A 27,639-nucleotide genomic window follows, 5' to 3' on the forward strand; every position below is an offset into this window, starting at 1 on the left:
CAACATGTTCTTTCATGAGTGTAAAATAATCTCACAGTGCTTGTTTATGTGTGTATGTATATATAGATATGGGCATTGCAGGCATGGCCTAGCCTGGCCTGTCTGCCCTTGAACTGAATGGCTTGTTAGGCTTTTTCAGAGGACAGTTAGAGTCAACCACATTGCTGTGAGTGTGGAGTCACATGTAGGCCAGACCAGGTAAGATTGCAGATTTCCTTCCCTAAAGGACATTAGTAAACTAATAGGTTTTTATGACAATCGATGATAGTTTCATGGCCACTGTTACTGGGACTAGTTTTATATTACAGGTTAAATTCGTTGAATTTAAATTTTACCAGCTGTTGTGGTAGGGTTTGGACACATGCCCCCAAGGCAGTGAGGAAGCCCAATCATTGAGCATGTTCAAGGCAGAAATTGATAGATTTCTGGATACTAATGACAACAAGGGATATGGGCATAGTGGGAAAAAAATGGCTTAGCGGTAGATGATCAGAAATAATCTGTCTGAATGCTGGGGCAGGCTCGACGGGCTGAATGGCCTACTTCTCCCATTTCTTATTATCCTGGGACTCTGGATTACTAGACCAGTGACATTACCACTATTCCACCAGCATGGATTGTTGGGCTGAATGGCCTCCTGTGCCATAAATTACTCTATGGGCAGAACTTTATGGATCCCCACCGGCGGGTTTGCAGGTGAGGAGGGCCTGTAAAATTCTCCGATAGCCTTCCCACCATCCTCCCACCCGCCCTGACCTGTCCACAATTTTACAGTGAGACGGGCAAGGTCTGGTCTGGCCTGGCCTGCCTTGCCTTGCCCCAACTGACGTCCTTAATTGGAAATTAATGACTGCTTAAAGGCCATTTCTCACCCGACCTCAATTTTGAGACAACAGGAGGAGTTTAGGAGCAGAGGGAAAGACTGGCAAGTCACTCTGCTGAGGCCTCAGGCAGGAGGCTGAGGGATGGCGCTCCTTTCCGCAACGGGCACATCCCCACAAGGTCTGCCCCCTGTGAGTGTACCCTCCCGCCCAGCCTCTCCATTAAGACCCCCACCCTCCCTCACCAGCTCCCTGGGCCTCACCTCCCTAAACCGCTGTGAGACCACCCGCACTTACCTGGTCCTGGACTTAAGGACTCTGAATCATGTGGTCCCAGTCATGGCCACTGCAGCTACTGGTGCTGCTTGGATTACAAAGCTGCCAGCCAATCAAATTGCCTAGCATCTCTCTGAGGCAGGACTTCCTCTCGGGTGAGGGGTAGAAGTCCCGTCTGTAGCCAATTAATGCTCCCTGGAGCATTAAATGACTGAGCAGCAGTCAGTATCAACTGGGAATGAATCCCCCCTGACTTTCCTGGTGGTGGCTGGTGACTTGATATTAACCCCATCCCCAGTCAATAATGGGAAATTCAATGCAATTTTAATTTTCTGCTGCATCAGGTTAGAAACTAATTAATGCAGGATGTGACCGGCCCCTGACCCTAAACTCCAGCATTACTGGCATACCCCGCACCCACCCCCCATGCCCCCTGCCCCCTGACTGAGCGTGTGTAAAGGGGAAGCTCTCTTCTGGTGACTATTATCCCTACTGATGTTTACCATATGAATTGAGGAAATCCACTATATTTTGAGTGATGGTGATATCTTCATTGTTGGCCTAAGCCTGATGTTTTTTCTGTTTGCACTGGATCACCCTGTCCTGCCATATCTAAAGCACAGTGTTGTCCCCAAACTGGCCCACCTGTAATCACTGCACTGATTGGCTTTGCATCACCCAACCAAAGTGCCAGATAAGCAGAGCAATCAGATTAACCACATTTAATTTGGAGTGCAAATTAGGCAAAGATTATTGGCCAGGAGCTCCACAGATTGAGACCACAGATTAAGCAAGGGTTTCTGTTGGTTAATTTTGGGTAAAACCTTCCTGAAGACTCCTGGGGAGCACAAACCCTGCAACTGAGAGCCCTTGATCTGCAAGATGCATTGCAACAACTCATAAAGGCTTCTTCAACAGCACCTTGCAAACCCTTAATCTCCATCTCCTAGTAGGACAAGGGCAACAGGTGCATGGAAATACCGCCATCTACATGTTCCTGCCAAGTCGCACCATCCTGAATTGAATGGACATAGCCCAGTAATTTGCAGTGTTAAGTATTGAGAGAAGCATGAGCAACTACATGTAGTATTACACATGAGGAGTCAAGACCAAGTATAACCTCTATATGATCTGTCTTCATTTTTATATAAAGCTTTGAATTTACATTATTTACAATTAAATAATAAGACATACGTGGATTTAGGAAGCAGAGTAGGGAGTTGAGGAATTTCTCTGCAGTGTAAGCTGAGGAGCTGGGAGGCACTGCAGCACCACTATTGTTGGGATTGTGCCATTATGCCATGAGAAGTTTGTGTTAGTAGTTTCAATTATAAATGTAATCATGGGAATTCATTGTTACAATCCCAGCTGATATTAGCATTGGACAAGTCAGATCCCAGAGAGAAATCTGGCTTGATAGATCCTAACTTTTTTTTAGAAACTGTGAAGGAAAGTTACTGAACAAATTCACAGGAGTCTGCTGATGAACTTTTAACACAAAGAATAAAATATTTATTAATACTAGAAAAATGAACTATATTACATCAGACAAAAAGGTTGGAAAGATCTCAATACAAATGCAAGAAAATGGTTCAGATACTCATTAATCCTTAACTCCCGCAGTATCTCTACAGACACATACAAATTCAGAAAGATAGAGCAATTTAAAATATCTATCTTATATTCCAATATTCAGAATAAATATGAGGTACATGTGAATCAATAGGCGAACTGTGGTCATACACTCCAAAGTAAATGACAGAAGGGACCAAAGCAGATTCCATGGATTTCTCAGCAACTCACCAAGATGTTTGTCACATTGTGAGCAAACTAGTCTCATGGAAACTTTGCCTTTCTCACGAGGGCTTCCAATCACCACATTTGAAGAACTTGCCTTGAAATTCTCTTCAAAAGTCGCTCCCACTGGGGCAACTGCAACAATGGCCACCTCACAGAGTTTCAATCTCGCCTTCTGAGATTCCTTTTCCCGGCTCCCTGAGTACACTCACCTTCCAAGCACAATTTCAGATCCTCCGCCATGCCAAGCGGAACACCACTGCTCCATGCCGGCGCATGCACAGGAGACCCAAGTTCCGACTTCAAATTAAGGTAAGTATTTCAGTGTTATCGCATCATTAATAGGACGTGAGCACCACTGGTAAGGCCAACATTTGTTGTCCATCCTTAATTGCCTTTGTGAAATTGGTGGTGAGCCGCCTTCTTGAACTACTTCAGTTCATCTGATGTAATGCACCCACAGTGCCGTTTGGAAGGAAGCTTGAGGATTTTGACCCAGCAACAGTTCAGAATGATTCTGCTCTTGTTCTTCTGGGTGACAGAGATCAGGGGCTTGTAAGATGTTGTCAAAGGAGCCTTGTTGAGTTGCTGCAGTGCCACTTATAGATAGTACACACTGCTGCCACTATGCGCTAGTGATGGAGGGAGTGGATGTTTAAGGTGCTGATCAAATGGCTTGCCTGGTCCTGGATAGTGTTGAGCATTTTGTGTTGTTGTAGCTACACTCATCCAGGCAAGTGGGGAGTATTCCATCACACCTACCTGTGCCTTGTAAATAGTGGACAGGCTTTGGGGAGTCAGGAGGTAGATTACTTGCTGCAGAATTCCCAGCCTCTGACCTGCTTTGGTAGCCACTGTATTTATATGGTTGGTCCCGTTATCCCATTCCAGTCAACAGTAACCCCCAAGATGTTAAAGGTGAGGGAATTCAGTGATAGTAATAGAAATTGAATGTCATGGTTTGATTCTCACTTGTTGAAGATGGTCATTGCTTGATTGACACTTGTGTAGTATGAATGTTAGTTGCCACATATCAGTCCAGCTTAAATATTGCGCAGGTCTTTCTTTTTGTATTCGTTCCTGGGATGTGGACATCACTGGCTAGTGGCATTTATTTCCCACCATTTGTTTAGAGGGCATTTAAGAGTCAACCACATTGTTGTGGCTCTGGAGTGGCATGTAGGCCAGGTAAGGACGGCAGACTTCCTTCCCTAAAGGGCATTAGTGATCCAGATGGATTTTTTTTTTCATATGACAATCAGCAATGGTTTTGTGGTCATCATCAGACTTTTAATTCCAGATTTTTATTGATTCAAATTTCACCATCTGCCGTGGTGGAATTTGAACCTGGGTCCCCAGAGCATTTGCTCAGTGTCTGGAATACTAATCCAGTGACAATACCACTACACCACCGCCTCCCTGCCGGCAGGGGAAAGTAAGGACTGCTTCATTATCTGAGGAGTTGTGAATGATGCTGAACTTTGTGCAATCATCCGTGTGCATACCCATTTCTGATCTAATGATGGAGAGAATGTCATTGATGAAGTCGCTGAAGATGGTTGGGCCGAGGACACTACCCTGAGGAACTCCTGAAGTGATGTCCTGGAACTGAGATGATTGGCCTCCAACAATCACAGCCATCCTCCTTTGTGCTAGGTATGACTCCAACCAGTGGAGAGTTTTCCCCCTGATTCCCATTGACTTCAGTTTTGCTAGGGCTCCTTGGTGCCACAGTCTGTCAAATGCTGTCTTGATGTCACTCTCACCTCACTTCTTGAACTCAGCTGTTGTGTACATGTTTGGATCAAGGCTGTAATGAGGTCTGGAGCTGAGTGGCCCTGGCTGAACCCAAACTGAACATCGATCATCAGGTTGTTACTGAATATTTCCATCATTTTGCTGATGACATGTGCTTGGCTGGATTAGATTTGTCCTGCTCTTTGTGGACAGGACATATTTGGGCAATTTTCCACTGTGTTGTAACTGTCCTGGATATCTTGAGACTCGTGAAACAACTGTAAACACCAGTGAATATAGGTACACTGAGGTCCATACAGCCACCAAGATAATTAATGAATTAACTTCAGGCACCTTGTCACAGCATTTCAGATCATTGCATGGAACATGTGACATACTATAACGCAGTATCTATACTTGGTTTCCAATATTATGATTGTCTGCAACATGTTGCACAACTTTGACATTTACAGAGGTCTGACCATGAATCAAGTGGAGAGAGTCAGTGTCAGTGCAAGTACCAACAATGAGTGTAGAAATATTGCTGCTGAAACACCTTTCTAGCTGGAAATAGTAGTAAGCTTGGGTGTTATACATGAGACTGTCTCCCAAGTATTTGAACTGTCCAATACAGTAACAGTTCTGTCCATGCCCATCATGGAAAACACTCCAGTATCTCATCCCCAGCACTGCCTCAGATACCATATTAATTGACCTGATACTACTGTACTTTGCATCAAGAGCTCTTCCCAAAAATGATAAAGCATGAGGGTGCACTGCCACCGTTGTCCTGATGCATCTTGAACACACAATACTAATTGAAAGATTGCATATAAAAAAGATTTTGCACTTAAAAAGGGTCCCTTTCATTTCCTCAGATCATCTTAAATACTTCACAGCCAAGGAGCTGCTTTTACAGTGCTATTACTATACTGTAGGAAAAAGTAGTGGCCAGTTTGTGTATGGCAAGATCCCACAAAGTGCAGTGGAAAAAATTACCATTTAATCTGTCTTGGTGGTATTGATTAATGAACATCAACTAAGACCCAGTGAAAATTGCTGCTCCTCTTTAGAGAAAGTACTACAGGTCTCCAAAACAGGTAGACATTATCATTAGTTATATGAGGGGCCTCAGTTAAGGGCTCACTTCTATAATTGTATGAGGATGCAGGAATGAGTATTCAGTTTGCATGCATGCCTGCAATTTATCTCTTGCACTCCATTATTCACTGCGCCCATCTTGTAAGTGTCAGTAGAAACAATTATACAGAACTTAACCTAAAAAAAATACAAATCTGATGGCTGTATTCATTTGCCATGCAAAAACTTCAAAGTGTAATAATCATCAACATTTTGCAAAAGATATTAAGTATTTGTTACCCTTTCTTGTATGTCAGGCTATGCCAAGGGTTGCCTGTCCAACCTTACACTTTTATACAAAGAGCTAAAGTTTCAGGTTTTAGAGCCAACAGGCTCTTTTACTTTGATAAAGGCAAAACACTTTACTTTGATGGTGATGTTTTGCCTTCTGGTGGTGAAATGTTAAATATGGCATTAAATTGAGATGTTTGATGGGCTTTTGCCCTCAATAAGGTGTTATAAACTGATTAAAACACATGCCCATCTCTGTTTAGAACTAGCAAAAATGATCAGTATTGATTTGTTACAGTTCTCAGGAAATTGCTTGGCTTTTCTGTAGGTTGCTGCTTATACATCTAGCACTTAGATTTGCACATTCTCGAACAGTAAACAGTTGGAGTTAGTCTTAAGTTAAAATAACTAAATCTAAGAATCCCAGATTTTTTCAGAGCTTTTTCTTTCCCTACATTGTTTTATAACGTACTATCAATTCCTTTCAATTCAAAGTTGCTTCATTTGAATTGCTTGTTAATTTGCGCATAATGGAGGTACATGCTCTTAAATTATGTTTTTAAATTTGAATTAGATTATAATTTTAATTACTTCTGTGCCAAAAAAAAAACAGCTTTGGAATTTACAGGCATAGACTAATATTTTCTGAGACTCCCCCCTCCCCGCACCCCCACCTCAACCCAGCACTCCAGGGGTTGTATTTTTAAGCTCCATTCTCCAAAATAGCCAAAACCCTAAACTGTCAAAATATTAACAGGAAATTCTGTGTTAGCTTGCACCAAATATGTGCACACAAGGATTTGTAAGACATAGGTAACTATAAACTGCAGGTCAGACAGATGTTAAATCAGCCCCATTGTATCTTACAATTTATTGATATTTTATCTTGCTTGCTTCACCAGAATGAGATGAATGGACTTCTCAAACCCATATCTGACAGAATTCAGGAGATCCAGAACTTTCGGGAGAAGAACCGTGGCAGCAAGATGTTCAACCACCTATCAGCTGTTAGCGAGAGCATCACAGCACTGGGGTGGGTTGCAGTGGTAAGTGAAAAGATTTACTATTGAATGAATGATTGCGTGCTGTTCAGATGCTCCGAATTCCAGCATGGTAGATAGTAGCTACATCCCTCTCTGGTCCATTGGTGCTTTATCTGTGCATGACCGACCTCTGTTCAGTTATGCATGGCTTTTTTTAAAAAAAGAAATGTTTTTAGTCAACTTAAGAAACCCAATGAGTGCTTCAAAATAGACAACCAAATCTCAGTAGCTTTTTATGCCACAATAGCAAAATTCAAGTTGTCTCAACCCTGAAATCAGATTGCAGACTTAAAACGAGTGTACAGGGTCTGTTCATGTTGCAAAAGTTGTCCAGACTGCAGTGTCCTAGGATTCTAAGAAAAGGAGTGGACTATTCAGCTCCTCAAGCCTGTTTCGTCATTCATTTAGCCCACCGGTAATCTATATTTCAACTTCATTTTCCCATTTGCTTCCATATCCCTTAATAAACTTGCATAACATAAATCGATCAATTTCAGTTTTGAAATTTCGCCTAGCTTCTGGAGGACAGAGTCACAGATTTCCACTACTGCAGCCACATGTTCCAGCTTCACAAACTGACCCTCAGGCTCAGTCAGTCTAGCCTTATTTTCACTTGAAATTCTTACAAGCAGTTTGAATATTGCGGGGCTGGATATTTGAAATGGGCTGTTTTTAACCATGATTGTCTCATTGGTGGATAAATCCTAAATCAGAACAAGATCTGTTGACATGAGAAACTTGAAAATTAGTGGGAATTAAGGGTCACTGAGGCTCCCGTGATGCACACCTATACAGCCTGTGAAAAAACAAAAACTTGCTCACCAATGTTGCCTGTAACTATTTCTTTTTGGCTTTTATTCTTGAAGCATGTGAGTGCTAGTGAGCAGAGCTGTGTTTAGGGCACTCAAATGTTGGTTTTAAGTGCTTGAATGTTTGGGTCAGTCCAGAATGTGTGGAGATCAGTGGTTCCACAGCAACCACACTGAACCTACTCTTCAACCACAACCTTGGATGAATCTTATCCCAACCAGAAGAAAGCCACCACTGTAATGCACCAAGGTGAATTTTTTCCATTTCCTGTACCAGGCATCATATGGCTTATCGGTCAGCATTCTCACTAATGGAGAATTCGAAACAGTTTGTGCTGTGGGAACTGCTCTGAAGCAAGTAGACAATGGGAAGGACACCCACAAAGTTTTACGGTCCCCAGCCGGCAGGTTTGCTGCGGGAAGGGGGCCTGTAAAACTCTGTGGGTGTCCTTCCTGTTGCCTACTTACCCCCAACCTGGTAGTGATTTTATGGAGGAAGAGAGGCCTAGGACGGTCTTGGACCCTATTGCAGCCCTTAAGTGGCCATTTAAGGGCAGCTACCAGCCCTGCTGCAATATTGAGGCCGACAGAAGGTGGACTGGGGAAAACCTGGCAGGTTAGCTTGCTTGGGCCTCTGGCGGGAAGTGGGGGGAGGGGGGCTGCATCCCCTTTTCCTGATTGGGCCCCCCAGGCCTCCCCCCACCTCCCCCAAAGTTCTGCTCTACCCTGTCCACCCCCCTTGTCCCAGATGTCCCCTCACTCTCTGGCCCTTGCAGACTGGCCCCTACTACCCTTGCACTGCCCCATGCCCCCAGGCCCTCTTCCCCTGGCCCTGCGGAGAGACACCCAGATATACTTGCAATCTGGGCTCCTGTCACTTTGTTCTGTGAGACTTGGTGTAGTCTCAGCAGTGGCCAGCACTCCCATTCAGATTGGCTGTCAGTTCTACATACGAACTGGGAGCAAGGGTAGGCCATTTGGCCCTTCAAGCCTGCTCTGCCATTCAGTAAGACCATGGCTGATCTGACTGTAACCTCGCGCCTACTCCCGATAGCCTTTCACCCCCTTGTTTATCAAGAATCTATCGAGCTTTGTCTTCAAAATATTCAAAGACTCTTTTCCTCAAAAGGCAGTGGAAGCAAGAGGTCCAAAGACTCACAACCCTCAGAAAAAAATTTCTCCTCATCTCTGTCTTAATGAACAACCCCTTATTTTTAAACTGTAACCCCTCGTTCAAGATTCTCCCACAAAAGGAAACATCCTCTCCACATCTGTCAAGACCCCTCAGAATCTTAAAGGTTTATATCAAGTCACCTCTTACTCATCTAAACTCCAGTGGATACAAGCCTAACCTGTCCAACCTTTCCTCATAAGACAACCCGCCCATTCCTGGTATTAGCCTAATAAATCTTCTATGAACTGCTAATGCATTTACATCTTTCCTTAAATAAGGAGACCAGTACTGTACACAGTATTCCAGATGTGGTCTCACCAGTGTCCTGTATAACTGAAGCATAACCTCCCTACTTTTGTAATCAATTCCACTCACAGTAAATGATAACATTGCTATACCTGCGTAGTAGCCTTTGTGATTCATGCACTAGGACACCCAGATCCCTCTGACTCCCACAGCTTCCAACCTGATAGTCGCCCAACCTCAGACGGCCCGCTTCTATCTCCTACCCAAAATCCACAAACAGAACTGCCCCGGTAGAGCGATTGTCTCAGCTTGCTCCTGCCCCACAGAACTCATTTCTCGTTATCTTGACTCCCTTCTCTCTCCCCTTGTCTAGTCCCTTCCCACCTACATCCGTGATTCCTCTGACACCTTATGTCACATCAACAATTTCCAGTTCCCTGGCCCCAACCGCTTCCTCTTCACCATGGACGTCCAATCCCTCTACACCTCCATCCCCTACCAGGATGGTCTGAGGGCCCTTAGCTTCTTCCTCGAACAGAGGCCCGAACAATCCCCATTCACCACTACTCTCCTCCGTCTGGCTGAACTTGTTCTCACGCTGAACAATTTCTCCTTCAACTCCTCTCACTTCCTCCAAATAAAAGGTGTGGCTATGGGTACCGCATGGGCCCCAGCTATGCCTGTCTCTTTATGGGGTATGTGGAACATTCCTTGTTCCAGTCCTACTCCGGCCCCCTTCCACAACTCTTTCTCCGGTACATCGATGATTACTTCGGTGCCGCTTCATGCTCTCGTCTGGACTTGGAAAAATTTATTAATTTTGCTTCCATTCTCCGCCCCTCCATCATTTTCACGTGGTCCACCTCTGACACTTCCCTTCCCTTCCTTGATCTCTCTGTCTCAATCTCTGGTGATAGACTGTCCACCAATATCCAATACAAACCCACCGACTCCCACAGCTACCTCGACTACAGCTCCTCACACCCCGCTTCCTGTAAGGACTCCATCCCATTCTCTCAGTTCCTTCGCCTCTGTCGCATCTGTTCCGATGATGCTACCTTCAAAAACAGTTCCTCTGACATGTCATCCTTCTTTCTTAACCGAGGTTTTCCACCCACGGTCGTTGACAGGGCCCTCAACCGTGTCCGGCCCATCTCCCGCGCGTCCGCCCTCACGCCTTCTCCTCCCTCCCAGGAACATGATAGGGTCCCCCTTGTCCTCACTTATCACCCCACCAGCCTCCTCATTCAAAGGATCATCCTCCGCCATTTCCGCCAACTCCAGCATGATGCCACCACCAAACACATCTTCCCTTCACCCCCCCTATTGGCATTCCGTAGGGATCGCTCCCTCTGGGACACCCTGGTCCACTCCTCCATCACCCCCTACTCCTCAACCCCCTCCTATGGCACCATCCCATGCCCATGCAAAAGATGCAACACCTGCCCCTTCATTTCCTCTCTCCTCACCGTCCAAGGGCCCAAACACTCCTTTCAAGTGAAGCAGCATTTCACTTGCATTTCCCCCAACTTAGTCTACTGCATTCGTTGCTCCCAATGTGGTCTCCTCTACACTGGAGAGACCAAACGTAAACTGGGCGACCGCTTTGCAGAACACCTGCGGTCTGTCCGCAAGAATGACCCAAATCTCCCTGTCGCTTGCCATTTTAACACTCCACCCTGCTCTCTTGCCCACATGTCTGTCCTTGGCTTGCTGCATTGTTCCAGTGAAGCCCAACGCAAACTGGAGGAACAACACCTCATCTTCTGACTAGGCACTTTACAGCCTTCTGGACTGTATATTGAATTCAACAACTTTAGGTCTTGAGCTTCCTCCCCCATCCCCACCCCCTTTCTGTTTCCCCCTTCCTTTTTTTTCCAATAAATTATATAGATTTTTCTTTTCCCACCTATTTCCATTATTTTTAAATATTTTAAAATCTTTTATGCTCTCCTCACCCCCACTAGAGCTATACCTTGAGTGCCCTACCATCCATTCTTAATTAGCACATTCGTTTAGATAATATCACCAACTTTAACACCTATGTGTTCTTTTGTTCTATTGTTGTTGACATCTTTTGATGATCTGCTTCTATCACTGCTTGTTTGTCCCTACAACCACACCCCCCCTCCACTCTTCTCTCTCTCTCTCTCTCTCTCTCCGCCCCCCCACCCCCCACACACACCTTAAACCAGCTTATATTTCAACTCTTTCTTGGACTCGAACTCAAGTTCTGTCGAAGGGTCATGAGGACTCGAAACGTCAACTCTTTTCTTCTCCTCCGATGCTGCCAGACCTGCTGAGTTTTTCCAGGTAATTCTGCTTTTGTTTTGGATTTCCAGCATCCGCAGTTTTTTTGTTTTTATCTCTGTGTTTAATTGACTGCCACTGCTCTTCAAGAAATGCCTACCTCCTTGAAGACGTACTGTTCTTTTCTGCGACAAGATTTCCGTACCTCTCTTTTGCCTTGCTCACCTTCATTGCTTTCCATTTCCCTCCTGGTGTTTGACAAGGTGTTTACTAAAACCCGCTTTCACAGCCATATCTCCTTTCTCAGTGACTGTCTCCGTCTCCGACTTACCCCACGTGGATTTCAACTGAAATTCCACCCCTCATGTTTCGAACCCACCCAAGATTACAGGTATCTCCGGGACATAAAACGTTTCTCGGACTGCTGTTCCCGTCACATTCTGAAATCCACACTCAGTGCCATGCACCGCCATATGAACACAATCGACCTCTCCCTCCAGCAGCACCGCCGTACCCTTTTTCAAAGCTGCGCGTGCCCCCAGTTTCATTTTATTCTTCGGCTCATCCGACGCCTCAACAAGAAACTTTTTCTCTTTCTCTCAAGTGCTAAGGAACGCAAGCTCCAACAACTCATTGACACCAACACCCATCTAGGACCCTCCACCCCTGCCTGTCCCTCCGTCCCCACCCCATCTTCCAATCCCAACCCCAGCCGTGTTTTCACTATACCCCCTGACCTTCCCCTCTCCGATGCTGAACGTTCAGAGCTCAGCAAAGGACTTAGTTTCATACCCTTACGCTCTCACCTCAATGAATTTCGGGTTCGGCATGATGCTGAACTCTTCTTTCGCCGTCTTCATCTCCGGGCTCACTTCTATGGGCAGGAGTCCTCTCCCAGTTCAACGGATCCTTTTACCCATCTCCAATATTCTCCCTCCACCTGGACCCCTCCCTCTGGATCCTTACCTTCTCTTGATCTTTTCATTGAGAACTGTCGGTGCGACATTAGTCATCTCAATTTCTCTGCTCCTCTCACCCATTCTAACCTGTCTCTCTCTGAACTTACTGCACTCCATTCTCTCAGGTCCAACCCTGACATTGTCATCAAACCCGCTGACAAGGGTGGTGCTGTTGTCTGGCGCAATGACCTCTACCTCGCGGAGGCTGAGCGTCAACTCGCAGACACTTCCTCCTACCTCTCCCTGGAACATGACCCCACCACTCAACATCAAGCCATTGTTTCCAGGACTGTCATTGACCTCATCTCCTCTGGGGATCTTCCTCCCACAGCTTCCAACCTGATAGTCGCCCAACCTCGGACGGCCCGCTTCTATCTCCTACCCAAAATCCACAAACAGAACTGCCCCGGTAGACCGATCGTCTCAGCTTGCTCCTGCCCCACAGAACTCATTTCTCGTTATCTTGACTCCCTTCTCTCTCCCCTTGTCCAGTCCCTTCCCACCTACATCCGTGATTCCTCTGACACCTTATGTCACATCAACAATTTCCAGTTCCCTGGCCCCAACCGCTTCCTCTTCACCATGGACGTCCAATCCCTCTACACCTCCATCCCCCACCAGGATGGTCTGAGGGCCCTTAGCTTCTTCCTCGAACAGAGGCCCAAACAATCCCCATCCACCACTACTCTCCTCCGTCTGGCTGAACTTGCTCTCACGCTGAACAATTTCTCCTTCAACTCCTCTCACTTCCTCCAAATAAAAGGTGTGGCTATGGGTACCCGCATGGGCCCCAGCTATGCCTGTCTCTTTATGGGGTATGTGGAACATTCCTTGTTCCAGTCCTACTCCGGCCCCCTTCCACAACTCTTTCTCCGGTACATCGATGATTACTTCGGTGCCGCTTCATGCTCTCGTCTGGACTTGGAAAAATTTATTAATTTTGCTTCCAATCTCCACCCCTCCATCATTTTCACGTGGTCCATCTCTGATACTTCCCTTCCCTTCCTTGACCTCTCTGTCTCAAACTCTGGTGATAGACTGTCCACCAATATCCATTACAAACCCACCGACTCCCACAGCTACCTCGACTACAGCTCCTCACACCCCGCTTCCTGTAAGGACTCCATCCCATTCTCTCAGTTCCTTCGCCTCCGTCGCATCTGTTCCGATGATGCTACCTTCAAAAACAGTTCCTCTGACATGTCCTCCTTCTTCCTTAACCGAGGTTTTCCACCCACAGTCGTTGACAAGGCCCTCAACCGTGTCCGGCCCATCTCCCGCACATCCGCCCTCACGCCTTCTCCTCCCTCCCAGAAACATGATAGGGTCCCCCTTGTCCTCACTTATCACCCCACCAGCCTCCGCATTCAAAGGATCATCCTCCGCCATTTCCGTCAACTCCAGCATGATGCCACCACCAAACACATCTTCCCTTCACCCCCCTATCGGCATTCCGTAGAGGTCGCTCCCTCCGGGACACCCTGGTCCACTCCTCCATCACCCCCTACTCCTCAACCCCCTCCTATGGCACTACCCCATGCCCATGCAAAAGATGCAACACCTGCCCCTTCACTTCCTCTCTCCTCACCGTCCAAGGGCCCAAACACTCCTTTCAAGTGAAGCAGCATTTCACTTGCATTTCCCCCAACTTAGTCTACTGCATTCGTTGCTCCCAATGTGGTCTCCTCTACACTGGAGAGACCAAACGTAAACTGGGCGACCGCTTTGCAGAACACCTGCGGTCTGTCCGCAAGAATGACCCAAACCTCCTGTCGCTTGCCATTTTAACACTCCACCCTGCTCTCTTGCCCACATGTCTGTCCTTGGCTTGCTGCATTGTTCCAGTGAAGCCCAGTGCAAACTGGAGGAACAACACCTCATCTTCTGACTAGGCACTTTACAGCCTTTCGGACTGAATATTGAATTCAACAACTTAGGTCTTGAGCTCCCTCCCCCATCCCCACCCCCTTTCTGTTTCCCCCTTCCTTTTTTTTCCAATAAATTATATAGATTTTTCTTTTCCCACCTATTTCCATTATTTTTAAATATTTTAAAATCTTTTATGCTCTCCCCACCCCCACTAGAGCTATACCTTGAGTGCCCTACCATCCATTCTTAATTAGCACATTCGTTTAGATAATATCACCAACTTTAACACCTATGTATTCTTTTGTTCTATTGTTGTTGACATCTTTTGATGATCTGCTTCTATCACTGCTTGTTTGTCCCTACAACCACACCCCTCCCTCCGCTCTTCTCTCTCTCTCTCTTTCTGTCCACCGCCCCTCCCCCCCCCCCCCCCCCCCCGCCCCCCCCCCCCACACACACACACACGCACACACACACACACACACACCTTAAACCAGCTTATATTTCAACTTTCTTGGACTCGAACTCAAGTTCTGTCGAAGGGTCATCAGGACTCGAAACGTCAACACTTTTCTTCTCCGCCGATGCTGCTAGACCTGCTGAGTTTTTCCAGGTAATTCTGTTTTCCCTCTGAACCTCGGAGCTCTGCAACCTCTCACTATTTAGATATTATGCTTCTTTTTTATTCTTCCTGCTAAAATTGGCAATTTCACATTTGCCCACATTATACTCCATTTGCCAGGTTTTGCCCACTCACTTAACCTATCTCTCTACTTTCTAGCCTCCTTATGTCCTCTTCATAACTTATTATCCTACCTATCTTTGGGTCATCAGCAAATTTAGCAACTGTTCCTTCAGTCTCTTCATCCAAGTCATTTATATAAATTTTAAAAAGTTGAGGCCCAGCTCTCTCAGGTGGGACTTTCTCCCTCGATGGGGGCGGAAGACTCGCCTTGAGCCACTTCATGTCCTTTGAATGTTTAATGGCTGCAGGGCAGCTGTCAGGTGTGGCGTCACATTCCCTGCCAACCTTCTTTTCAGTGGGGCAGGAAACCTTGCCACCAAACAATTTTACTCAAGGTTTCTGAAACACACTTTGTGTAGGATCCTTATAGCCATCAGTCAGAGGAGATTATCATCCTATCACTCTGGATTGAAATTGAACCCATTTTTTCGAGGTGAAAGGCCAGTGTTAACCTCTTTGTACCATCGTGTCCTCTGAAAATATATGTTTATGGCATTATATACATAATACAGCAACAGAAGAAAGTCTACATAGATCTAACCTATTCTGGGATTGTGTAAGGGGCCATTTGGGGTGGACATTTGTAGATTAGAGTGGCATTACGAGACAGCTGTCAAAGGAAACAATTGTCAATGATGTCGACCTATTGTGAATGGCAGCCGTGGAACTTGAGAGACTGGGTGAGCAACTTTCTGAGAATGGTACACCCATGCTGTCTTCCAAAATATACCATCTCATAATCGGAGATTGAGGAATCAATTATCACAAACAAATAATAGCATATAAGTTTAAAAAGATGGAGCTACATTTAGTGTCCTGCTTATCAGAATAGAAACCTTCAATGGAATAATTTAGAAACTCCGTGATGATGCTAGCATATGATAAGCATTTATCTGGCTTTATCTACAAGCCCTGGCATTTCAGTTTTCCACAATGTTCATGTTGCCTTGTGGCCCAGTATGCTGCAACTCAAGGCTCTCTCTTACCATTTGTAATGTGGCTATCAAGGGTGTTCAGTTATTATATTTTAAACATGTGAAGGTAATGTCTTAAAATTATCTATTAAGTTGTTAACCAGCTATTAGTTAAATAGGATATTAAGATTTTTTTTAAATTTGATCTGATCTATTTGTTGGTACTGAAGTAGCTCACTCCTTTTGGTTTTTAAAAAAGACATGACCAGAAGAAAGGGTGATGGGGAAAGAGCAAGAGAGTGGGGCGAATTGGATAGCGTTTTCAAAGACCCAGTGTACTCATGATGGACTAAATGGCCTTCTCCTGTGCTGTATCATAAACAGCTTTCTGTTGAATCTAATGTGTCATTTTTCTCCCCAAATTTCTCTTGTCTGTACATTCTTCTCCTGATGTTCTGATGTTTTGTTGTTAACTTAGGCCCCTAAGCCAGGTCCTTATGTCAAGGAGATGAATGATGCAGCCACCTTCTATACTAACAGGGTGTTAAAGGAGTACAAGGATATGTAAGTTTGCCATTCTTGCCCTCTAAGCCATATGGTGCGTTCTGTTTAAATCTATTGCCTGTATATCTATATAGTACAAAATTGGGAATAAATTCCAAAAAGTAGCACTACAAAATGATTGGAAAACAAATTTAAATGATTTTAGTAATAACTTAGCATTCAATTTTATAGCTATGCAAAACTGTATTCAGTGGGGAGGTTGTATACCTATAGTGGTACCTATTTAGAGGTTAATACACTGGGTAGTCACAGCCTCCTGTAGATCATAGCTGTCCTTTCCAGCTTCCTGCCTCTCAGCCTTCCACACACGCTTCTGCAGGGCTAAGGCTGCCTGCAGTTAATCATCTCTTTCTTCTGAGGCCAACTATTTTCCCCCTCACTGTCACTGTAGGCAAGAATCACTGGTCAAAGAGCAAGGGAATTATTGAGACAGTACATTGCTAGTTCGATCTTTTACGAGGATACAAGTTTCTTATCAGATGGTGCTCACCTCCCCCTTTCCTTATTTTTCACTGCAATAGGTTGAAGGCCAACATAACAAATAAATCAAAAAGTTAATACTGCAGATGTTGCCATTTTGAAATAAATACAGAAAATGGTGGAAACACTAAGCAGGTCAAGCAGCATCTGTGGTGAGAAGAAACAGAATTAATGTCTCAATGTGATAGCCTTTCATCAGAAATGGTCATCAACCTGAGATGTTAACCACATGGTTTTCCCTTTACGGACTCTGCCCAGCCAGTGGAGTGTTCCCAGGATTTTTTGTTTTTAGTACAAGTAATGCCTTTGGTCACATTATTCCTGAATAGGTTAATTATAGGTTAGATTATCAGTGTTTTCCTGGCACCAAAAGAGCATTTTGTAAGCAAGAAGTCTTTTTAATATTCCTTGATACTATACTGTTGATGAGTATCAATTCCATGAGCTGTTAAATTGTCCGATAGAATCATAATTCTGCTTACAGCCAAATCTCACATGTTATGGACCAAAGCTCTTGATATAAGGGGTCTTTTGATTTGAAATTTTTAAGCATGCAGCCGCGGGTGTGGATTACAGTTTTCATTTGTACTTCTGACAAAGAAAATGCTGTACATACTGCTGCGCTGTGTGCCATATGACACGCATTTAAGGAGTTGGCTGGCTGAACCATTCTGAACAAGCCCCTTCAGAGCATGATCCACAATTATTGCACCCCCCCGCACCAACCCACCCAACCTGAGACATTCTGCACAACAGGTGCATTTGGCTAACCAGGACATCCATCCAGCAGAAGCTGTCTTGATTCCTAATTGCAGTAATTTGAGGCTGACTTTTTATTCTTATCCTCTTCCTTCATTTGCAGCTAACTCTGGGGTGTGTGCATGTGGGCAGGCAGGCTTTGCAGATCAAAGGCTCTCCTAAGTATTCAGTGTATTAAGCACACCAGATAGCGCACTACTGAGCAATGCAGTTGGGGAAGGTATCAGACTTGATCTCTAATCAGAGCTGAATTTGCTGATCTGAGACAATTCGGGCCAAATTTAATGCCTTCTCACAGGGTGAGTTTGGAGGTAGGGGACATTTAATCGGGTCAGAGCGTGCAAGGTTGGGACCCTGTTATATTTTTATAACGGCCACATGGAGGGCAGCAAGAAATACACTCGGTGAAGGTCCAGCAATTTGAATCTAAAATGTGATTATTTCTGGCTTATGGGAATCAGAAGACATAACATGGTGGCAGTGGTTGTCTGCGAGTAAAAACCCAATCATTTTAAATAAATTCAATGCTGAGTTAGATTGAAAAATCAACTAGAATTAATGCCAAAGAGGGAGGGAACATCTGAGTGAATCATGCAAAAACTAAATGGCTGCTGCAGCAATAAACACATAGCTCCAGCCCATAATGAATTGGGAGGCTGATGATGTAGGGGCATTTGAGAAGTTCAAACAAAAGTGCAGACACATTCAATAGCTTTCTAAAAGGCACCAGTGAAAAGGAAAGGGTCAGCTACATCCATTTGTGGGCAGGAGAGAAAAGGGGTAAATTGGTTTAATGGTTGGGAGCTGAGTGAAGACAGCAGCAGAAATCTAGACAAAAAAAATCACATTTCCAGCCAAAGTCAAATTATTGGATTTACTGATGTGAATTTCAAGGCCTGAAACGGAAATCAGGTGAGCCTGTTGGCAACTACCCAATGAGATTGAAAAATGTAGCCAGAAAATGTAAATTTAAGGACACAGATGAAAGTCTGCTGGATCAGTTTATTTGGTCATTTGGGGCTCTGCACACCCTGAAGTACAAAAAGATTTAATTGGAAAGGAAAATCTCACAACACCACAGGCTATAGATAGTGCTAAAGCGCATAAAGCCACAAGTAGACAGATGAAGATAGTAGCTACCCAAACAGCTGGCCTTCACTTAGAGCAAGAGAAAGGCAGCAGGGTTGATGCAGTGAACAGCAGCAAAATAATACACACCAGACAGAGAGAAAGATGTGCAGAAGCTGTGGACAACCACATGAGTTTACAGACGGAAAGAAAGGTCCCACATATGAAATAAACTGTAGAGTTTGCGGAAAGCCAAATTACTGGGAAAAAATGTTCAGAACAAAGATGGTAAATAAGTTTTCAGAGTCAGTGCAACAGGGTGAATGAGAAGGGAAAGAAACCAAAACATCCATGCCATGGAAGATGACGATGAATTTGAGAACACAATAGATATAGGAACCATACAACTGCATGAAATGGCTGGATGCAACAGTTTCCAGAGAAAAGAAATTCGCACGATCATTCAGTTCAAGAAGAGGCTGAGAAATAAGCTCTCACCCATAAATCTGAAGCTGAAGTTTGATACCGGAGCACAGAGTAACATCACCCCACTTATACTATGCCAGAAGAGTTTTCATGGAAATTTGAAAGAAAATGGGTACCCAAGGAAAGGCACTCTGAAACTGAGGAACATCATGCTAATGGCATATGGGGGAACTGAGATTTAACAGCTAGGAACAACCAGATCAGAGGGACATGCAAAAGAAAAGATGTTAACTGTATGCTCTATGTCACTGAAACAATTGGTCCTACTATTCTGGGGTTGAGCAGTTGAGAGGAGCTGCAACTTATCTCAGTAAACCATGTGATAAAAGATCTAGGTGTAAAGATCCATCACTTAGTGAATGTAACCTCACTGAAACTGAATCAAATTAGAGCTGGGACCAGCAAAGATGAAGAGTTACAGATGCTCTCTCAGCAAGTGATCCAGGGATGGCCTGAAAAGTTACAGCAAACACAGCCAGCAATGCAGCAGTATTGGCCAATCAGAGATGACATCTCACTAGAAGGTAGTGCTCTGCTAACCAGATCCAGAAGCATCATACCCAAAATGATGCAGGAAGAACATCTCCAGAAGATCTATGAAGGCCACATGGGAATGGAGAAGTGTAAACTCAAAGCCAGGTCAGCTGTGTACTAGTTAGGCATCTACAAAGAAATCAAAAGAATGGTGTCTACATGCAATGTTTACCAGAATTACAGAAATACACAGCAAAAAGAGGAGATGATAGCTACTGAAGTACCACCCTGACCATGCACACTGTGGGAGCCGATTTATTCACAATCAGGAATGGTGTCTCATAGTTGCAGACTACTACTCAAAGTTCTCTTTAACCTGAAAGGTGAAAGATTTGAGAGCTACAACAATCATCTCGGCAGGATGAGTTCTGTTTGCTGAGCAAGGGATTCTTGAAAAAATAATATGGGACAATGGAACCCAATTTGCCTCCAGAGAATTTAAGGAATTTACTAACAGTATGGGCTCACTATCTTCACTTCACCATCAGGAGACATGGGCTTATAGAAAGTGAACCCTCACGGAATGCCTAGAGATGAAGTGTTATGACAGCAGTTGGTAAAAGCTGAATTGTTTAAATCCCAGAGGGAAACTTGGACAACTGTCATAACCAATATTTTCAGTTGGTATGTTTGAGATGCAGCTCTGAATTCAGTAATAAGACTACCAATCCGCAAAAGGTTTTTTGTATAAAACTAAATTAAACGTTTATTAATTTAACAAGAAATTAAACACATACACATATCCACAAATTACTACCAAAATAACTTTTAAACAAATCCCCAAATTGATCACTCCCAGGTAAATCTTCACCAAGGCAACAATAACCCATAGACTTTAAACAGACACCAGGGAAAGCACATTTGACCTTACAAATTCAGAATGAAGTTCCTTTCAATTTGTTTCCTTTGTAGACACAGTCCTAAGCTTACAGGCTGGTTAGATGTTAAATGCCTCTGACTCACACACATGAACTCCTTTTGGTTTGATTTATACCTAGCTTTCTCATTGAATGTAAATTTTCCATTGTATTACTAGGTTTTTAAAAATTTTATCTCTCCTAACATTGATCCTTTCATTCCACCAATTTTATTAGTAATATAAATACATTGTTTGGTGTCTCCCAGCTAGGTGCAAGATTTTACTCCCTTCTTTTGAATGGGTTATCCAGCAAATGCGAAAGTACCCTTTACCTTCCACCCTTAAGTTTATCTAATTAACATCTCAAACTACTATACATCAAAACACCCAGCCTAGCTGGCTTTAACCCAATTAAGCCACACACAGACACAGACCCTACTACAAGTCCAACTTAAAAATCATTTCCAATAATATTATACACATTAATATCTCTTCATGACATGAAGGAAGACCCAAATCTTGCCTCCAATGTACACTTCTCAAGGCTGACATGAAATCACCTGCAGAACAGTTGAATGGAAGAAAGTACAAGACCACTCTGCCAAGCAAGATACCCCCTTGAAGTGACCAGGTGGAAGTAAGACAACAACTTGCTGATGCACAGGTAGAAGGAGGTGAACACAAGCATGCTAAATCCCTGCCTGAGCTGTTGAAAGGATAAACTGTACATGTACGGGATCCAATCATGAAAATCTGGAACCCAGCAAAAGTTGTTGGTGAATCTGAGACTCCAAGGCCATACATCATAGACACTGAAACTGGAAAGTGAATGAGAAGGAACAGAGTCCATGTTTGTCCCACATCTTAGCTGGAAAAGGAGAAAATATCATTAACACCGGCAACATCACTAACCAGTGAGACAACATAATAGTATCACTAACAAGCGATGCAACATCAATAACATCACCAGCAAGTGATACGACATTAGCAACATCAAGCAAGGCTCCTATAACATCAGGAGCAACATCACCCGTGCAGCATGCCAAACCACCTCTGAGGAACTGCCAAGTCTACAAGATGGAGGCACAACATCCTAATACCTAAATAATATTGTGAATAATGTTGTAAGGAAAGAAAGCTATGCTATAACAAACTCTAAAGGTGTTCAGTGTTTTTATAGAAGTCGATTGTTAATCTTCTACAGTTTGGAAAGAAAAAATTAATGATTGGAACAGTTATATTGATATAGAGGCATAATGTACAATATTTTTTACAGATACAGGGATGTTATATTATATTGTTTGTAAAGAGTTAGAAATTAATTATTATGCAAATATATATCCTGGGGGGCCACACTCACTGTCGCACTGCCGTCATGTGCCAAGAAACAATGTATCAGTTGACCAGCCATGTGGCAGCAAAAAATACACTCGCTGGAGTCCTATCAATTTGAGCCTAAAGAGTGATTATTTCTAACTTTTGGGAACCAGAAGACAGCCTTCCTACCCTGATGCAAATTGAGGACCTTTTAATACCCACTTAAGGGCCTTATCCCACCTCAGCTGGTATTCAACCTGCAGCAGGTGAGTCACTCACCACATGGAGAGTTTGCTTGCAGGCTGTCAGCAGAGTCCCTCATCAGGCATTCAGAGCCTGATCGAGGGATCCAGCATCAGGAAGTAGAATTGGACTTGGGGGGCCTGCTGAGAGCCATCTCCTTGCCCTTTCCTCTGCCCCCTCTCTGCCTCACCCCCCTCAATCAGCAACCCTTTCCTGTGAACCCCATCCCACCCTTACCAGTGGTCCTTTGATGATCCTAAGCCTGTGGTGGGTGCATTGGCGACAGCTACTGCAGCTCCCAGTGTCACTGCCTGCGATGGCGAGGTACTATCCTCTGGCTGGTGGCTCGTAGGGGGTGGCGTTCTTGATCCCAGGAAAGGCCTGTCACTGGCCTCTTAAGTTAGTTGGCACTTAATACAATGGACCTTCCCCATAGAGGTGATGCAGGGCTCTCGCCGGCTCTCCAGTTGGCGGGTGATCCCCCCCATCAACTGGATTGAATTCTGACCTTGGTGTCTTATCTCTGTATCATTAGACTAGGCGAGGGTCATGGGCGGAGGGAAAAGATTCAACTGAGGATCGTACCCCTGCAGCCTAGTACATATGTGTGGATGTTGAGTGAAGGATTGGACTTTCAATGACAAATGGCTCCATGAGTGAAGAGAAACGCTGCTTATTCCTGTTAAGCTACATCAAGGAATGAATCAAAGCCTTCCAGAGAGGAGGAGCATTTTGGGAAAGTTTCAGGCAAATTCCACATAAGTAGCTTTCGAGGCTGGCGACCATACAATCTGAGGATTGTTTCGAATAGCAATGGCCATGAAGCACTTGAGGTCCTCCACCACCTTACACTATTGACCCTTCAAAAGAAAATCATCATCCAAGTCAGTCAGGAATCTTCTGTCAGGCATAAGGAAACAGTGAGGTTTCTAGTAAGTTATATTTTGGCTGGCCTTTAACTGGTGTGTTGATTCCCACCAACTTTGTCGGTGTATCTTGGTGCGTTAGGTGAGTATGGGTGCATAGCCTCAAAAACAAATATATCCATTCCACCCCAACCTGCACCAGAGTAATGCCTATGGCCTTCAGAAACCAGACTAAATCTTTCCAAACTCTGCTTACTTTGGTCCCTCATAGCTATGAGCAAGTAGGAACCATTCCATCCAATCCATGGAGGGAAAATCCTGAACTATATACCTCTGTTTCCTTGATATGCATGGAGTTAGGTGGTGGGGGTGGCGGGGGGAGAAATAGAGGTTAAGGTTCCCCACCAGTAACAGACATTACTAAATCAGTCCTGGGTCCCAGAGGTGAAAGAGCAATATTCTAACCAAGGTCATAGCACACTGCATACGACTCCAGGCTTCCAAGCTGCAAAAAAATCTTCTAGGCCATGAGAGCTGAAATTATTGGCCTCAATATTTTAGCTACCCGCAAATAGCTGTTATCAACAAACAGGCAAGATCCATGGAGCCAATAACTGCAACGGTCTGTGTGGTCCAGTTAACCAGCCCCTCTCAGGCCTACAACGCTTGTATTTTCCTCTCTTCCCTCTTTATTCCTTTGTGCTGTTCTGCTTTCTGTCCTTGTACTTCTTCTGTCCACTGCCATCTTACTTCCATTGCGAAGAGATTACCATTGAAAAGGAAAAAATGCTTTGTTCTTGGGAATTGAGGTGTACCAACACTTGCCCCACATCCCATCCATCCCTGCCCCACTATCACTGTTTTTCTTTTGGCAGTGGTCTGTGGTACAAAGATATGATATCCCATGGTATGGAGGCCCAGGATTCCACAACCTACAGCCCCACAGAAAGTACTCCATCAGTATACATGCTGTACTGCCCTGTTGGAAAAATCCGTTCTGCTTTTGCTTGCATAAGCATCCAACACATCCAGCTTATCTTGCCATTTTTTCCCCCTGGCTAATCTTTCTCTTCCAAATATTTCCCTGCCCTTCTGAAAGTGCCTGCACTGTGCTTGAATGTGATTGATTCAGGATCAGGGCCATTCTGAAGAAAAATAGCTTTCTTTTTCCCCCATTGAAGTGCACCTCCAACATGATTATGCTGTTGAAACATCTTCCTGTGCCAGGAATTTGAACATTAGTCTCATTATCTGGGATGGTTTAGATGTTTTGTTTAGTGTGAAAAGTGAAACTAACTGCTGCAGTTTCATGATAAGTAGCTTTGCAACGAGTGAATCTCAATGTTGTTTGGTGTTGATGTTCTTTTAAATCTTTATTCACCTGCAGTGACAAGAGACATGTAGAATGGGTCAAATCATTCCTCAGTATTTGGACAGAGCTTCAGGCCTACATCAAGGAGTACCACACCACTGGGCTCTTGTGGAACAAGGCTGTAAGTATCCATTCAGCTTCATGCAGCATTTACATAACTTAATGGATTAAATTTATGCTGATTCTTTTTCCACATGAGACACGTAGTCTAATTCTACTCTTCCGCTTTAACATGATTATTTCTTTTTAAGCAACAACCTAAATCCCTATTAAACTTCCACGTTTCAATGGCATTCTGCGGCAAAGAATTCCACATTCTGCACTCTTTGTATTCAGTATCTGAATATACACAGGGAAAAAAATGGTCCACTTGTATTTCTATGGCACTTTTCATAACCACAAGACATCCCAAAGTGTTTCACAGCTGGTGAAGTATTTTTGAACTGTGATCATCAAAGGTTATTGCAGAAAATAAAAATTCATGGTGTAGGGGGTAACATATTGGCGTGGATAGAAGATTCATTAGTTTACAGGAAACAGAGGGTAGCCATAAATCGGTCTTTTTCTGGTTGGTGGGTTGTAACGAATGGTGTGCCACAGGGATCAGTGCTGGGGCCTCAACCTTTCACAATTTATATAAATGACTTGGAAGAAGGCACCATAGGTATGGCTGCTAAATTTGCTGACGACACAAAGATAGGTAGGAAAGCAAGGTGTGAAGAGAATGTAAGGAGGCTACAAAGTGACGTAGATAGGTTAACTGATTGGGCAAAGATCTGGCAAATGAAGTATAATGTGGGCAAATGTGGCAGGAAGAATAAAAAAGAAGCTGATTATCTAAATGGTGAGAGGTTGCAGAGCCTTGAAATTCAGAGGGATCTGGGTGTCCTAGTGCATGAATCACGAAAGGCTAGTATGCAGGTACAGCAAGTAATTAGGAAAGCTAATAGAATGTTATCATTTATTGTGAGCAGAATTGATTACAAAGCAGGGAAGTACTGGTGAGACCACATCTGGAGTATTGTGTACTGTTCTGGTCTTCTTATTTAAGGAAGGATGTAAATATGTTAGAAGCAGTTCAGAGAAAGTTTACTAGACTAATACCAGAAATGGACAGGTTGTCTTATGAGGAAAGTTTGGACAGGTTAGGCTTGTATCCACTGGGGTTTAGAAGAGTAAGAGACAATTTGATTGAAGCTTTTAAGATCCTGAGGATCTTGACAGAGTAGATGTGGAGAGGATGGTTCCTTGTGTGGGAGAATCTAGAACTAGGGGTCACTGTTTAAAAATAAGGGGTCGCTCATTTAAGACAGATGAGGAGAAATTTTTTCCTGAGGGTCATGAGTCCTTGGAATTCTCTTCCTGAAAAGCTGGTGGAAGCAGAGAGCTTGAATATTTTTAAGGCAGAGCTAGATAGATTCTTGATAAACAAGGGGGTGAAAGGTTATCAGGGGTAGGCAGAAATGTGGAGTGGAGGTTACAGTCAGATCAGCTATGACCTTACTGAATGGCAGAGCAGGCTCAAGGGGCCGAGTGGCCTACCCCTGCTCCTAATTTGTATGTTGGAATGTATGATATGTGGCAGCCATTTTTGAACACTCAAGGTCCTTCAAACAATAATTTGACAATGACCAAATAATCCATTTTAGTGATGGACATGAGATAAATATATGGCCAGGACACCAGAAAGAACTTCATTGCTCTTCTTCAGAATAGTGCCATGGAATCTTTTTCATTCAGCCGACAGGGCCTTGGTTTAACATCGCGTCCAAAAGACTGAATTTCCTGCACTGAAGCACAAGTATTGCATGAGAATGCCAGCCTAGATTTTTGTACTCACTTTTCTGGAATGGGAATTCAACTCGCAGCCTTTTGACTCAGAGATGAAGTGCTACCAACTGAGTTATTTGAATTACCCCTTGTAGATCAGACAAGGACTCGGTAAATTCCAATATTCAACTCCCAACCAACGCTCAAAGCCTGTGGATTATTGAATTAGCCATCAGTCTGCTCTTTGAAACATGACTCCATTTAATTAAAAGGCAAAGCTCTGGGGAGTGAAAGACTACATACAAGAGGAGATCTTAATTTAAATGGCAGATCAATGTAGTTCTCTAGTGGGTGGAATTAGAACCAGACAGTTATTTAACTAATGTTTGGAGTATTTGCACCTTAGAAATCATTTTTACAACATGGGTTGGAATTTCATGGCCCCCTTGCGATGGAGGTGTGGCTGGAAAATGTGGTGAGCCGTTCAAGACTCCGTTGACTTTGGCGGACTGGAAGATCCCGCTGGCTGGAGGGGCCGGAAAATTCCACCCATGGAGTGTGACCCCCTCATTCGTTGTAGGAGTGAAAAGTAACCATTGTTGCAAAAGAAGAAATGGGACATGGTTTTGTTTTTCATTTTAATGATGTCAGTGAAAATACTGCAAATTATTGGGCAAAACCTAAATCTTTCACTTCCCCTGGCCCCTCCTTCCAAAAAATGAGCCGCCATTTTAAATTTCAAGCTGTATGATAACAAAGGGCGAAATGCCAGGGATGAAATGCCAGGGATGAGTTGTCATTGTGAAGAGAAAAAGTTCCCCAAAGGAAGCCAAATTGGGATTGTTGGTGGACCGTATTTGCAAGGACTGCTGTTTCTTGGCCTAGTGCAGCCAAGGAAGAAACCTGTTTTAATTTAGCACCTTTCACTACCTTGAGACATCCCAAAATGCCTTAAAGCCAATTAAGCACATTTAAAGTTGTGCTGTAGGAAACGTGGCAGCCAATTTGTGCACTGCAAGGTCCAGCAAGCAGCAATGTGATAATGATTGGATAGGCTGTTGGTTGAGGGATGAATTTTGGCCAGGACATTGGGTAGAACTCCCCTGCCATTCTCCAAAATAGTGATTAGGATCTCTAACGTTTACCTGAGAAGGTTTAATGTCTCATCCTAAAAACAGCATCTCTGACAGTGCTGGAGTTTCAGCCTGAATTATTCCACCTGCAGAAAAACCATCAGGTCATCAAAAAAGATTGAGTTTGTTTGTCATTATCTTTGAACATTTCATTCGAGGGGCAAAGGCTGTTTGGCT

At 44.0% G+C, this 27,639-nt stretch overlaps 1 protein-coding gene across 1 annotated transcript in view; it reads left to right on the top strand.

Annotated features, from left to right (window-relative positions):
* Positions 1 to 27,639, top strand: part of cap2 (cyclase associated actin cytoskeleton regulatory protein 2) — a 255,092-nt gene that overhangs the window by 158,207 nt on the left and 69,246 nt on the right. The window contains exons 5-7 of the mRNA XM_041185141.1: positions 6,905 to 7,048; positions 16,490 to 16,575; positions 24,575 to 24,680. Coding sequence (XP_041041075.1) covers positions 6,905 to 7,048; positions 16,490 to 16,575; positions 24,575 to 24,680 — 336 coding nt within the window. The remainder of the gene's footprint in view (positions 1 to 6,904; positions 7,049 to 16,489; positions 16,576 to 24,574; positions 24,681 to 27,639) is intronic.

Source organism: Carcharodon carcharias, chromosome 3, assembly GCF_017639515.1.
Source record: "Carcharodon carcharias isolate sCarCar2 chromosome 3, sCarCar2.pri, whole genome shotgun sequence".
Taxonomy (NCBI): Eukaryota; Metazoa; Chordata; class Chondrichthyes; order Lamniformes; family Lamnidae; genus Carcharodon; species Carcharodon carcharias.